At 34.0% G+C, this 16576-nt stretch overlaps 1 protein-coding gene across 22 annotated transcripts in view; it reads right to left on the reverse strand.

Moving 5' to 3' along the window:
• Positions 1 to 16576, reverse strand: part of DLG1 (discs large MAGUK scaffold protein 1) — a 247770-nt gene that overhangs the window by 64715 nt on the left and 166479 nt on the right. For all 22 annotated transcript variants that reach the window (XM_081073459.1, XM_081073475.1, XM_081073468.1 and 19 more), the window contains 2 exons: positions 15089 to 15209; positions 9928 to 10084 (listed from right to left, as the gene is read on the reverse strand). In XM_081073459.1, coding sequence (XP_080929585.1) covers positions 9928 to 10084; positions 15089 to 15209 — 278 coding nt within the window. The remainder of the gene's footprint in view (positions 1 to 9927; positions 10085 to 15088; positions 15210 to 16576) is intronic.

The raw sequence follows: 16576 nt of genomic DNA on the forward strand, positions 1-16576 counted from the left end.
TCTGTTGAATCTTTTGGGTCACTTTTGATTCTAAGATTCCATCATTCTAAATTTTCAGTGATTATCAACTATTTTCTCCTTATGTTTGGTATCATTGGAAAAAACAGTAACACCTCATTTATACCATATTGAAAAATGTGGTATTCTGCATATATAATAGATCTTGATTTCAAAAACTTCTTTCTTCAACAAAATTAAACATGTCAAAGGAAATATTTTATAAAGCCTATTATTTATTTCCTTGCTTTCCCAAATAACCTGCTTATACTTTCTTAGTAATGTGGGTTATCATTAAAAACAACAACAGGGATGTCTTTAGAACAGTGGTTCACAAAGTGTGGTCCCAGGAGCAGCAACATCAGTATCTCATGGAAACTTGTTAGAAATACAAAATTTCAGGTCCTATCCAAGTATTACTGAATCAGAAACTTTGGGGATGGGAGTGTAGGAATCTGTCTTTTAACTTCAAGGTTGTACTGATACAAGCTGAAGATTGAGAACAGCTAAATTTTATTTAATGGGGATATTTAAATAAGTTTGTTCCAGGGTTTATTTAGTTTTGCGTATCTTTTCGCATGTTTTTCTCTTGTTCCTAAGGTTTATCCCACTGCTCTCGTATTTCCCTAGAGCAGCTTCGTAAGCATTACAATTTAAGTTTATTGATGCATTACTGCCAAACATAAGGCTGTACTTAACTTACACTCAGATTAGTTTGAACAACTGGCTACACTGGGACTTACTACAGTTTTAAAATCGAGACTAAAGGTGTTTCCAGACATAGGGCTTTCAGTGCTAAAACTGGGAAAGCTCTTGGTGAGCCAGGTTTTTGTTGGTCAGTCTAACATAATAATCTAGAAGTGTGTCAGTGATCCATATAAACTGGTCCCACATGGAAGGTTAAAAAAAACATCTATTTTTGCTTTGAGTTTTTTACATGTAACCCTAAGCCAATTGAAAATTTGTTTTGATACAAAGTATGAACTGAGGCTCTAAGCTAATTCTATCTCCTTCAAGAACTAGTTAATTCATCCAACATCTATATTTTTAAAATCCATTCCTTACCACTAATTTGTCCTTACCTTACTATAAATTACTTACAAAATTTAAATTACAGTGTAATTTACAAGCTATAAAATGTACAAATTTGAACAGTTCAGTTGGAAGAATTTTGAACAACTCCATATACCCATGAAATCAAAACTCCAAACAAGATATTTATCTTTACTATTAACCAAACCAGAAATTTCCATTGTGTCTCTTTACAGTACAATTACTAGCAACCAACTTTCTGACTTCTATCAATACAAGCTAGTGTTGCCTGTTCACGATCATCATGTAATTAGCATCATATAGATATAAAGATATAATTCTGTGGTGTGTTTTGTCTTACTCAACACGATGTATTTCAGTGTCATCTATGTTGTTTTGAGTTTCAGTAGTTTGTTATTGTTTATTGCTGAATAGCATATTGTATAAACATACCACAATTTATTTAGCTATTTTACTGTTGATGAACACTTGAATGATTTCCAGATCTGAATTATTATGAATAACACTGTTGTTAAACTGTTTTTGTAGACATGTGATTTCTTGGATAAAATCTGGGTGATAAGATTAGATATATGTTTAATTCTTAAAAACTTACCCAAAAGTTCTTGTAGTGATTATATAATTTTATACACCTGTCACTAATGAATGAAAGTTACAATTACTCCATGTCTCACCAGTGTTGTCATTAGTTTTTTTTAAAAACCATTCAACTGGGTGGGATATGGTACTTTATTATGACTTTTAAAAAATCTGTTTTTATTTAGGCATAATTTACATTCAATTAATTAATCTTTTTTAGTTTACAGTTAAGTGTTTTGAAAATTTTGTATGCTGTGTAGCAACTGCCACAATTAAGAGATAGAAAAGTTACATTGCTCCCACCCAAATTCCTCCAACCCCCTTTACTCATTGTGTTTTATGTATTACCCTGATGCTCAATATTAAGCACATTTTCATGGGCTTATAAGCCATCCATTTATCTTGTTTTCTGAAATATTTAAGTCTTTTGCTTATTTTGAAATTGTGTTGCTCATCTTTTTATTGGTGATTTGTGGGAAATGTTTATATATTCTGGATACATGTATTTTGTTAAAAATACTAGATACTGAGAATACTTTTTTCCACCGTGTGGCTTCCTTATTTGATTTCTTAATGACACTTTTTTATTGGGGAAGGGGTACAGGACTTTATTGGGGAACAGTGTGTACTTCCAGGACATTTTTCCAAGTCAAGTTATTGTCCTTTCAATCTTAGTTGTGGAGGGCACAGCTCAGCTCCAGGTCCAGTTGCCATTTCTATTTGCATGGGGCACAGCCCACCATCCCTTGCGGGAGTTGAACCGGCAACCTTGTGGTTAAGAGGATGCGCTCCAACCAACTGAGCCATCCGGAAGCTCCACGGCAGCTCAGCTCAAGGTGCCGTGTTCAATCTTAGTTGCAGGGGGCGCTGTCTACCATCCCTTGAGGGACTCGAGGAATCGAACTGGCAACCTTGTGGTTGAGAGCCCACTGGCCCATGTGGGAATCGAACCAGCAGCCTTCAGAGTTAGGAGCATGGAGCTCTAATGGCCTGAGCCATGGGCCGGCCCAATGACACCTTTTTTATGGTTAGTACTTTAAGTATCTTGCCCAGAAACTGTTGTCTACCCTAGAGTTGCAAAGATATCCTCCCATGTTCTCTTCTAGGAGGATTATGGTTTTGGGCATTACATTTAGATTTATAGTCCATCTAGAATTAATTTTTATGTCTGCAGTAAGACTGGATTGAAGTTCATGTTTTTCCATACAGATATCCAGTTGTTTCAACATCATTTATTAAGATTTTTGCTTCGCCATTGAACTGACTTGGCCCCTTGGTCCTATTTAAGAAATCTTTGCCTAATTCTAGTTCACTAAGATTTTCTTATGTTTTCTTCTAGAAGTTTTAGTTCTATGATCCATTTCAAGCTAAATTTTGTACATGATGATTGGTAAGAACCAAAGTTATTTTCGTCTTCTTTTATCTACTTATTCTACCAATTATAGAAGAGGGTGTTTAAATCCTCAACTCTGACTATAGATTTGTCCGTTTTTCTCCTTAGTCCTGGGAATCTCGGCTTCATGTATTTTGAAAAGATTATTAGATACATGCACATTAAGGACTATTATGTCTTCTTGCTAAAATTATGCTCTACCATTTTGAAATCTATCAATAACACGATTTGCCTCAAAGTCTATTTTGTCTCATAGGAATATAGTTACATCATCTTCTGCATGTTGTTTACATCTTCTGCATGGTGTACTTCCACTCTTTTACTTACAACTTATGAGTCTTCATATTTAAACTGAATCTTTCTGATAGAGTATATAGTTGGGTCTTGGTTTTTTTGAACCAAGCCGACAATTTCTGCCACTTAATTGGAATATTAAGTGTAATATAGATATTAATGTAGTTGGATTTCAACCTCTTGGTATTGCTTTTATGTACTTGGTCTTTCTTCTTTCCTGACTTTGTAAGAAACATGCATTTTTTCCATATTTCATTTTATCTCCTGTACTGACTTTTTAAAATGAGACCTCTTTATAGTATTTTTAGTGCTTCCTCTAGAGATTATAACATGTAAGTATAAGTTATCACAGTCTACTTTCAAATAATTTTATACCACTTCATAAACTATATAAGAAACAATATAATTCCATCTTCCCTTCCAATTTGGGCTCTACTAGTGGCCCTTACCTCTACATATGTCATAATCCCACAATACATTGTAATTTTTATTTTATTTTAAACAGCCAACAGTCTTACAATGATTTTTTTTTAAATTTAAAAATGTATCTTTTATATTTACTGTTTCTGTTGTTCTTAATTTCTTTCTGCAGATCTGAAGTTCCATCAAGTATAATTTCTTTTTAACCAGAGCAATTTCTTCCAGTTTTTGTGGTAGGTCTGCCAGAGACAAATTCTCTAATTTGCTGTCTTTATTTAAACTTCATTTCTGATGAACAATTTCACTGAATATAGGATTCTAGGTTGATAGTTTTTTCTTTCAGCACTTAAAAAATGTCGTTCAATTGCTTTATGTCTTCTAATATTTCTAGTGAGAAGTCAGCTGTCATCTGTATTGTTATTTCATGTATCTTTCATCAGTTTTGGAAAGTTCTTTGTCATTATGTCTTCAATGATTCTGTCTACTCTTTATTAGATTGTCTGACATTGTTCCATAGACCTCGGATGATCTGGTATGCTCTTTCATCCCAATCTTCCTCCCACCTCTTGTTTTATGTTTCAGTTTGGAAACTTTTTTTGACTTACGTTAAAGCTCAATGATTCTTTCCTCTGCTGATTCCAGAGGCATGGTAAGCCTTTCAAATAAAATTTTCATTTGTGATAATACTTTTATTTCTAGCAATTCCATATGATTTTTTTTGTAATTTCTTTTTGCCAAACATCTCCAATCTTTTTCATCCATATTGTCTACCTTTACTTTATACCCTTTAGCATTTTTTATCATCATCATGATTTTATCATGATTATTTTAAAGTCCCTGTTTGATAAATCCAACATCTGAGCCATTCTTTCCTTTTACTTCTATTGACTGCTTTCTGTCTTGATAACTAATTTCATTTTCTTTCTTTTTGTGTGTGCATGTTTTGTAATTTTCAATTGTAAAGTAGACACTTTGGATAAAATAACAGTGGAGGCTGAAAGAAACAATATTTAACTCCAGAATAGGGAACAACCCTTGTGTCAGGCTACGAGTGGGGGAGCTACATCGATATAATCTACAGTTGTGCTGCAACTGGATTTGATTGTAGCTTTAATTAAGCTCAGTTTCAAATGTTTTGAGAGCAGAATTAAGACTTTTCCTTCTGAAGGACTTATAGTGTGAGCATTGGTGAGATTCCCAAGATTTCTTTGTTTTATAGGTGAAACACTGACTTTAAAAACTCTCTGCTTTATAACCCTGCTGCCAGATTTGTGGATTGCTGGTAACTTCTCTTGGTTCTCTAGACCTGCCTAAGGCTTGCTGTGTTTTGGAGATATTTCTGTTCACACCGCCTCAGAGGGCTTTTTCTCAGTTCTCCTGCCCAACTCTCATCCCTTAGCAGCTCAAAGTAGAGTTCCAGGGGTTGGTTTTCACAGATCTTCTCCCCAAGGTCTCCTACATTTATAGGGCAGGTGCCTTGTATTTGGGAATGCCCTGTATCACTCACGAATAATTTTCCCTCAGTTCGTATCTGGTATATTTATTTTGAGCACTCAGTGAAGACCTATGAGAAAGAAATGGCAGGTAGTTGTAGACTTACTCTGTAGCTTCCCAGAATTTTTATCAGTTTCACTAGTCCACTAAGACCATTGCCTATTGGGTAAAGTTTTGGCTGGTTTCTCTCTATCGTTTCCTGTTCCTTTTCTTTCTCCTACCCAATCTACCAAGGAATAGCTGCCATGGGTATCTTCTCTTCTATGAAGGGCTAGTTACTATCTGAAAGTTAGTTCACTTTGAATCCTCAGTTCTCTGATGGGTTTAGTTTTTCTTTTACATTTTATTTATTTACTTATTTAAGGAGGGCTCAGCTCACAGTGGCCCATGTGGGGATCAAATTGGCAACCTTGGTGTTATTAGCATTGCAGTCTAACCAAATGAGCTAACCAGCCACAGGTTTAGTTTTTCTAAACTTACTCAGATTGTTTTGGTTTTTAGAGTAAGAATCACGGTCTTTTGAGACTTCTACATTTTAATACTGTAACTAGGGTATATTTAGCTTTACAAATCTGCTTCAATAATTATTATTCTTGGGTAGTACTATGCTGTTTCAGTTGCTGTAGCCTTAAGTATATAAATGCAGTTTCCCTTTAATTGTACCATATATTATTAATTTCCTTTATTTTCTCTGATTGTAGTACTAAAATCATTAATCAAGTACTACTGCATAGTTGAAGACTCAAATGCCCAAGATTTTCATTCAAATAGCAGTTGGTAATACCATGATCTCAGAACTAAAACAAAAATAGAGTTCTACCTTTTTTGGTAAATGATAAATCACTCTCTTTCTGCACTGGATTCAGTCTATCTTCAATTATAAAGGATCCCCAAAAGGAAAGACTGCAGGAATGTTATTAATATGTTGATCTAAGTATATATAGAAAAGGGTTAGGTGGCAAGAAGAATTTACTTTTGAAAACTGCATAAAAGATGCAATGTACATTTTTGAATGCTTTTCCTATCATGTTCCAGCAACATAAATCTTCAGCTTTAGAAATATTTTCTTTATATTTTATAGTTGGAAAGGCCTCATTTAATTTATAAGAAATTATTTAAAATAATCATAAATATTGAATAGCAATGCTGACCCAGGATATAGGTGTGTTTCTATATCTCAGATCTTAAAATTCCAAAGCGTTACCTAAACATTTAAATTAAAAACAAAACAGCATAGCATAATATAGTGGTTAAGGTAAATCATGGGTATACCATTTATTAGCTATCATTAGCTATTATGGGCAAATTAACCTCTAAACTTCAATTTCCTCACTGGAAAAATTATGATGAGAATGATATTCTTGTATCTACAACAAACAATGTAAACTATTTTTGGAAGAATACTACTGCCCAATTCAGGCAGCACAATTCAGGTATACAAAGTAAATAAAGTAGTATTGAAAATAAGCTCAAAATAGTTAAAAACATACAATGGAGGAAAGACAGCCTCTTCAATAAATGGTGCTGGCAGAATTGGATAGCTACGTGCAAAAGAATGAAACTGGACTGCTATCTGTCACCATGTACCAAAATTAATTCAAAATGGATCAAAGACTTAAGCATAAGACCTGACACAATAAACTGCATTGAAGAAAACATAGGTACTAAACTTACGGACCTTGGGTTCAAAGAGCATTTTATGAATTTGACTCCAAAGGCAACGGAAATAAAAACTAAAATAAACGAATGGGATTATATGAAACTGAAAAGCTTCTGCACAGCAAAAGAAACTATTGACAAAATAATGAGGCAACCAACTGAATGGGAGAAGATTTTCGCAAACAGTTCCTCTGATAAGGGGCTAATATCCAAAATATACAAGGAACTCATGAAACTCAACAACAAAAAAACAAACAACCCAATTGAAAAATGGACAGAGGACCTGAAGAGACATTTCTCCAAAGAGGACATACAGATGGCAAATAGACATATGAAAAAATGCTCAACATCGCTAATCATCAGAGAAATGCAAATGAAAACCACAATGAGATATCACCTCACCCGTCAGAATGGCTTTCATCAACAAAACAAATAGTAACAAGTGTTGAAGAGGCTGTGGAGAAAAAGGAACTCTCATACACTGTTGGTGGGAATGCAGACTGGTGCAGCCGCTATGGAAGGCAGTGTGGAGGTTCCTCAAGAAATTACGAATAGAATTACCATATGACCCAGCAATCGCTCTCCTGGGTATCTACCCCAGAAATATAAAAGCATTTCTCTAGAGAGACACGTGTACGCCAATGTTCATTGCAGCTTTGTTTACGGTGGCCAAGACATGGAAACAACCAAAATGTCCTTCGATAGATGAATGGATAAAGAAGTTGTGGTACATATACACAATGGAATACTATTCGGTGTTAAGGAAAGATGATATAGGAGCATTTGTGACAACGTGGATGGATCTTGAAAGTATAATGCTAAGTGAAATAAGTCAGACAGAAAAAGCAGAGAACCCTATGATTTCACTGATATGTGGTATATAAACCAAAAAGAACAAGACAAACAAATGAGAAACAAAAACTCATAGACACAGACAATAGTTTAGTGGTTACCAGAGGGTAAGCGGGGTGGGGGGAGGGAGATGAGGGTAAAGGGGATCAAATATATGGTGATGGAAGGAGAACTGACTCTGGGTGGTGAACACACAATGGGATTTATGGACGATGTAATACAGAATTGTACACCTGAAATCTATGTAAATTTACTAACAATTGTCACCCCAATAAATTTAATTAAAAAAAAAAGAAAATAAGCTCAAAATGCAAAATTTAGAACATCAGAAAATGATTTAGCACAAATCACCATAAAATAGCATGTATTAGATACCTACAAACTTCAGAAAATAGAACTATTATTTCTAGACTATAAAATAAATAGGTTTTAAAAAAACCTAAAAGAATATAAGAAACTGTATGTAATCAAGACCCATAAAAACTACCAAGGCAGATTAGAAAAAGAACCTGAAAGAACTTACAGCAACGAAATGGTACTTTGAAATTAAAAAAGTAGTTTTGGCTTAAAGAGAAGATTAGACAAAGATGAAAAAAATTTATGAACATGAAAACAGATCTGACTAAAATGAAGTTCAAGGACATAGTTCATAAATATGAACTGGGGTTTAGAGATATGAAGAACAAAATGATAATGTCCTTTCATAGTAGTTCATGAGGACAGAATACACACAATGTGGGAAATGCAAAATCTGAAAAGAGAATGGCTAAGAAGATTCCAGAAACGATGAAAGACAAGACTTCTCTGATTCAAGAAGCATAATAAATCCCAAACAAAATAAATAGAATGCTAGACATAGACACATTTTAGTGAAACTGTAGTACACTAAAGAGTAAGAGTCTTAACAGCAATCAGAGAGAAAAATAAATCACCTACAAACAAACAAGACAATGCAGACAGATATTTTGTTAAATAGCAACAAAAGAAGCCAGACAGCATAAAGCAATCGCTTCAAAATACTGGAGACAACAGCTATCAACATAGAATTCTACATTGAATTATATTTACAAGTGAGAAAAATAAATATATTTTTAGACAAACTCCAAATGTATTTATCATAAAGAAATCATTGCTAAAGAATAATTCAAGGGCTCCCACTATGGTGCATTTGAATATTTGAGGGACATTTTTGCTTGTGAAAATGACTAAGGAGTTCTCCTAGCAAGTGGAAGATGGGAGCCATAAAAGGTAAATTTTCTACAATGAACAAGAGTCCTATATAACAAATCATAGTGGCCTACTGAGAAACAGAAGAAATGAGATACAAGATGAACAAAAAAATTACAGAACATATGGATTAACTATTAAAAAAACAAAAATGACTCAATTTGGGGGATATAAAAATGAAATAGAAAATACTAGACACAGCACAATTAGAATTCAAGTTTCCCAACGTCTGTGTATCATTAGGTAGTACAGTAGAACTACTGATCAGCTTTAGTCTAAAATTTTATGGGTAATAACCACAAAAGCACACAAACTGAAAATAAAGTGGCGAAAGGTAAGGCAAATATCAAGCAAAAAGTTAGCATAATCACATTAATATCAGGCAATATAGCTTCTAGGGTAAAAACCATTATAAAGAGGCTCATTACATAATGATCAAAAAGTTCAACTCACCAGGAAGAAATGCTAATTCTAAACTTAGATGCATTTAGTGACAGTTTCAAACATACAATGAAAAAAAAAATTGCTACAAGGACAAACTGCCAATCCCATCATCATATTCAAACAGCTTAAAAAATCTTTTTCAATAATAAATAATAATTTATTTAATAAGTTAAATAAATTTAATTTATATTAAAATATAAAGAAGATCTCAACTAAATGTGTAACAAGGTTGACTTAATAAACATATACAGAACTCTGCAGTCAACAAATAGAGAATACATATCTCCTTCAAGGACATTTATAGATTGACCCCTTTATAAGTCAAACATCCAAAGAAAATCTATCATACAGAATACGTTCTCTGACAACACTATAATTCTACAATTAAGCGGTAAAATAGTAAGAATATAACTGAAACACCTGCCATAACTTTAGGATGTAAACACCAAAAGTTTTAATAATTAACACGTCATAGTTAAAATAATAAAAACATTATTTTGATTAACATATCCTACCGATATAATACGATCTCCTTTTCTGAGCTCTCCACTAAGATCAGCAGGTCCTCCAGCCAAGATAAAGGAAATAAATATTCCTTCGCCATCTTCACCTCCGACAATGTTGAAGCCAAGGCCCGTTGAGCCACGATGAAGAACAACTTTTCTAGGTTCCCTAAAAATAAAAAAAATATTGACTATCTTATAAATTTTATACAGAACTTGACATTCTAACAGTGAGAATTCCCTACTGATAACTCTTATGTTATCCAACTATAAAGAAAGCTTAATGAAATATAAAAGGTTTTCAAACTGTGGAGCAAAGAAATACTTTCTAAGCCTAGAAATTAGGCTTAGAAATTAAAAGGAAAAAATCCTAATTTTATATAAAACCCAAGAACCCATGTTAAAAAACAGACATGAAACTAAAACAAAAGGAAGAAAATATAGAAATTAAAAAATAATAACATAAAGAGCCTATTCAGGAAATATATATATATACTTATGAAAAGTTGATGTTGCACACATTTTATTACCTATGAAGCAGTCACTGCCCCTACTTCTTAGGTGGTGTAAAAAGGTAGACATCCCTTTGCATTAGTGAAAGTAGGTCCTTTTTCCAGTTCCAAAGGGATGAATCATGACTAACCTAAGATGGCCATTGCAATTACTTTCCCCTTTGCTAATAAGGTGAGGCTGTGACACTATGCTAGCCGCTAAAAAATGAGGGAAAATGTTACTGTCACTTCCCAAAGAAAAACAGACCCTAACAAGGACAAAGCACATTTGTTCCCCTCCTCACTCAAAATAACGCCCACACAAAAGAATGAACAATAAAATCCCATTATTGGTTTGAATATATTACAATCATGAAGGTAAGACCAAGCAGAGACACTATGGACCTAGGGTTGCTACACAAACATTGGAATTACCCATCTCCAGACGTTTTATATAAAATAATATCTTTATTTCTTAAGTCACATCCATCTATCTACCTATCTACCTACCTACACACCTCTGCTTTTCATGCATTCTAAGATTCATCTTTTTGCAACCCTCCCCACCCCGCCATTTAAAATCTCTGAAATCACAATACATGTTACCACTAATGTTTCACATTTGCTACCAGTTATACATAGTTGTGTGAAAACCATTCAAATACTCTGGTAAGACCATGAAAATTCCAGAGGCATATTATTTTAGGTAATAAAATGCAGAATATCACTTCGGATTAGAATGTATCATATTTGTTAAATATTTTTAAAATTTAATCTGAATTTTCTAAAACATCACAGAAAGCTATTGGTAACAAAAGGCTTAACAGAAGTAAATAACTTTTACAAATGAATTTTAGGGATCCTTCCATATAATGTGTAATTAATCTTCTTAAATATTTGTCTACTCAAAACTTAAAATGTTGGGGCCAGCCCGGTGGCTCAGGCGGTTGGAGCTCTGTGCTCCTAACTCCGAAGGCTGCCTGTTCGATTCCCACATGGGCCAGTGGGCTCTCAACCACAAGGTTGCCAGTTCAATTCCTTGAGTCCCGTAAGGGATGGTGGGCTCCGCCCCCTGCAACTAGAAATGGCAACTGGACCTGGAGCTGAGCTGCGCCCTCCACAACTAAGACTGAAAAGACAACAACTTGACTTGGAAAAAAGGCCTAGAAGTACACACTGTTCCCCAATAAAGTCCTGTTCCCCTTCCCCAATAAAATCTTTAAAAAAAAAAAAAACTTAAAATGTTTTCTTGTCATATATAGGTATCAATTTTGCCAGTTCAATTATAGGGTTAATAAAATTATATTTTCTTGTCAAAATCGGCAAAACTAAATCATGCATTGTTTAGGAAAAATTATATACACAAATATATATGTAAAAAAAAAGGAATAATAAATCCAAAATTCAGGAAAGCAGTTATCTTGGTGGGGCAGTATAGGAGAAACAGCATAGGATCAGGGCACAGGGTAGGTTTCACTATGTTGATGATGTTTTACTTCCTTGTTAGATGGTGGACTCATGGTTTAGGGTTCTTATTATGCTTTAAACATATGTATGAATTATAATTTTACATTAGTAAATAATAATGAAAAAATAGCCTGCTGAAATCCAACAGTATTTCCAAAGGAAAATAAATTCATTTTTCAAATAACATAAGCCCACGAAAAGATGTTCAACATCATTCATTAGTCATTAGGGAAATGCATCAAAATCACAATGAGATAAGGTTCCCACCTACTACACTGACTATTAAATAAAACAAAACAGAAAAAACAAGCATTGGTGAGGATGTGGAAAAATTGGAACCCTCATATATTGATGGGGGAATTGTAAAATGGTGTGCCTGCTACAGAAAACTGTTAAGTACTTCCTCATAAACTTAAACCGAGTTACCATGTGACCCAGCAATTCCACTGATAGGTATATATCTAAAGTAATTGAAAGCAAGGATGTAGTAAATACTTTCATGTTAATGTTTATCACAGCATTATTCACAATGTTTATCACAGCATTATTCACAACCCAGGTGTCCATCAACAGATGAATGGATAAAACAAAATGCTTTATATACACAGAATATTCAGCCATTAAAAAGGAATGAAGTTTTGATACATGCTACAACATGGATAAACCCTGAAAACATGCTAAATGAAAGAAGCCAGACACAAAAGGTAAGTATTGTAAGATTCTACTTATATAAATAATCTGGAACAGGCAAATTCATAGAGACACAAAGTAGACTGCAGGTTACCAGGGGCTAGGATAGGGAAATGGGGAATTACTGCTTAATAGTTACAGAGTTTGTCTGAGGTAATGAAAAGTTTTGGAAATAGTGGTGATAGTTGTATAATATTATAAATACAACTAATGCCAGTGAATTGTACTGTCACACAGCAGCCTAGCAGACTGTCCCCCCATGTCTTTCCTTAAGGAAAGAATAGTCTGTGAGACTGTGCATCTCTGGGACTGTATATTTCTCTCTATTTAGTCTCCAAAAGAGTGTTTGCGGCCAATGACAAGTAAGAGTCCCCACAGGGGGAGGGGGGGTAAGACATCTCAAGCCAGGCGGAAACCCATGGAGACCCCTGATGAGCTGCCTTAGAAAGATTTGGGAAGGGGCCTTGTCTCCCCTTGCCTCTGCCTGGGAAAAGCGGCTGCTGGCTCTGACTTTTCCCTCTCACCTAATTGGGAAAAAAGTTTTGAGAGTGATAAGATTAAACTCTCTCTGCTCATCATTGTGAAACAATTTCGACATGTGATATACGTCCCTTAAAGGAGTTGCATACCTCACCTCAAGGACTTTCTGCTTCAGCTGTTTGAAGATCAACATAATTGGTTTGGGTTGTTTCTATATAACGTGATAAGTGAGTCTCACAGATCGTGCCAAAAACACGGCTACTCCCTTGTATACTTATCAATAAAAACCTCCAGTCGGCTTTGTTCTGGGCTCCAGTCTTTCAGAACCCCTGGCCTTCTGAGTATCTGTATGTTTCTTTCTTAAAAACTTAACCCAAAGCCACCCCTTCTCGCACCCTCACTGCCTGTGTTGCATTGGATGCGACAGAATCGCACATTTGAAAATGGTTAAAATAGCAAATTTGATGTTATATATATTTTATTGTAATTAAAAACATTAATGCAATATATAAAAAAACACTGAGTTGTATACTTTCAATGGGTGAACTGTATGGTATATGTATCATATCTCAATAAAACTGTTAAAAAAATGAACCTTAGAATTGCTAACTGTTGGGATTTCTTTTCTTTTTCGTAAAATTGGTAATGTGAGATAACCTCTGAAAGATTACTTAGGGTCATACTGTGGAGAAGTTCTAATGGGAAGGTAAAAGTTTTTGTACTTCATTATCTGGGCAAAGTACTGTAATTACCAAAAGAGAGTGATAAAACACACACCATTTTAGCAAGCCATATCTAGTAACCAACGACCTGATTTTCACAGAAAACTACAGAAAACAGAAACCTGTTGAAAACTATAGAAACCTGTTGTGTAATACTACAAAGTCCAATACAATATTCTAAACAAGAGATGATGTATAGTAAAAAGATGGGAAACAACAATCAGGATACTAATATAACACATTTTTTAGTTCAAAAAATACGCAGAGATTAAAGATTAGATAAGCCATTAACTATTTTTCCTCTTTACTTCTATAAATAGGCACTATTAGAAAACAACAACAAAAAGACCATGCATGATCAGTAGAGAAGCACAGCCTAAAGACTAACAGCTTTGAAAATTTGTATCACAATCACAAACACTATTCTTTCTGCTAAATTTCTTCCAAACATAATTACTGAGACCTATTAAATTAAGTTCTCAATATGGCTAACTCTTGAAGAAGAGGACAAAGACAAATATTCTTATATAACCTTAAAGAAATTACTGCCTAAAGTAAGAAGTCTGACAAGTAAATAACAATTATAATTACAAAGTTTCAAAAATAATAATTCTAATAATAATGCAATTAATACAAAATATATGAGTAAAACAGACATTAATTAGCATATGTTTAATGTTAAATGCTGTAATTAATATGAAATACTTGTACAAATTATAAAGGTTTGTATTATAAAGCAAACTATGCATAGTGTTTTAATACTATATTGAATAATGTGAAAAATATCTAAAATAATTTTTTACTTATTTTTTTCCCATTCAGTTAAGAGTTCTTTGGGATTAAAAAGAAAGTTAATCTACAAACTTTAGTGTGGTTAGTAATGTTAGATGAAAGTAAATTTTAGGTGTTAGAATATCAAAGATATACAGCAAAGAAAATACCACTTGTTGAATTCTGAACATGAATATAATTCTGAAAATAAATGCCATAACATATGGTATATATTAAAAATATATGAAAAATTAGTTTTAAGAATGAATAAATATATTGTGAACTTTTACCTAAGCTAATTTCTAAGGATAAGTTACCTATCATTTAAAAAAAGCAATTATTAAATAAAGAATAGTGATTCACGTGGAATATAAAATCTCTCTACATTTCAGGCTCTTCAATGAGTGCTCCAATGAAAAAAATTAAGGTCTACGTTTATCATCTGTCAATAAAATTTTTCAGTCCTGAAAATTATGGCTATCTTACTTGGCTGATTATAACTCCATCTAACAGTTGGCTTTATGTAAGAAGGATGAATGTTCAGTTCCTTACCGTGTAATTTCATCATCTCCAAGCATTGCTTTTGAAACAGGTGAGTATCTGGATGGTGATGCTGGTGTCTGGCCCAAGTAGGAAGATGGGCTAACATGGTTATCAACAGGCTGAGAAGCAGCTTCAAAATAAAGAAAGTGAAAAATACTTGAAAAATAAAACAAGCCATTCAGTACCACATTTTTCAATTATTAATTTAATGGTTAACATAATTTATGTTCCCTTATTTATATAACAGAATTTAGTAGATTTATTTATCAGGTAAAAAAAAATTAGACAAGTTTAAGTTTCCAGGTAAAAACTAGTTCAGATATTCAGCTCAGTAAAGCAAACATATAAAAACCAAGTACTTATCTTGAAGAAAATATAGGAAGAAACTTCATGGACATTACCCGGAGTAAGATTTTCACTGATATATCCCCTCGCGCGAGGGAAGAGAAAAAATAAACATGTGGGATTACATCAAACTAAAAAGTTTTTTCACAGCAAAGGAAACCATCAATAAAACAAAAAGGGATCCTACTGAATGGGAAAAGATATTTGCCAATGATATATCTGATAAGGGATTAATATCACAAATCTATAAAAAACTTACTCAACTCAACTCCAAAAAAACAAACAACCCAATTAAAAAATGGGCAGGACTTGAGGAGACATTTTTCTAAAAATGACATACAGAAGGCAAGAAGACATATGAAGAAATGCTCAACCTCACTAACCATCAGAGAAATGCAAATAAAAACCACAATGAGATACCACCTCATCCCAGTCAAAATGGCTATCATCAATAAATCAACAAACAACAAATGCTGGCGGGGATGTGGAGAAAAGGGAACGCTAGTGAACTGTTGGTGGGATTGCAGATTAGTGCAGCCACTATGGAAAACAGTATGGAGGTATCTCAGGAATCTGAAGATAGAACTACCCTATGATCCAGTAATTCCACTCCTAGGCATCTACCCGGAGAAATCCAAAACTCCAATTCAAAAATCCGTATGCACTCCTATGTTTATTGCAGCACTTTACACAATAGCCAAGATATGGAAACAACCGAAATGCCCATTGGTCGATGACTGGATTAAGAAGCCTTGGTACATTTATACAATGGAGTATTATGCAGCCATAAAGAAGAAAGAAATCTTATCATTTGCAACAACATGGATGGATCTAGAGAACATTATGTTAAGTGAAATAAGTCAGAAAGAGAAATACAAGTACCATATGATCTCACTTATATGCGGAATCTAAAGAAAAGAATATGTGTATGAACTAACCAGAAACAGTTTTGGGGACACAAAAAACCGAGAGTTGTTAGATGGGCGGGGGGAGGGGGTTGGGGGTGGGGGGAAGGGTGAAGGGATTGGGGGGCGGCTGGTGACCAGAGGATGGCTTCAGGGTTTTTTGAGAATTACTTTGGGGAACTTATTCAATAGTGTTTGCGGATTTTGTTGGGTGTCCGATGGACGTGTCCTGTTTGGGAGACCATCT

Source organism: Rhinolophus hipposideros (assembly GCF_964194185.1).
Source record: "Rhinolophus hipposideros genome assembly, chromosome: 2".
Classification (NCBI taxonomy): domain Eukaryota; kingdom Metazoa; phylum Chordata; class Mammalia; order Chiroptera; family Rhinolophidae; genus Rhinolophus; species Rhinolophus hipposideros.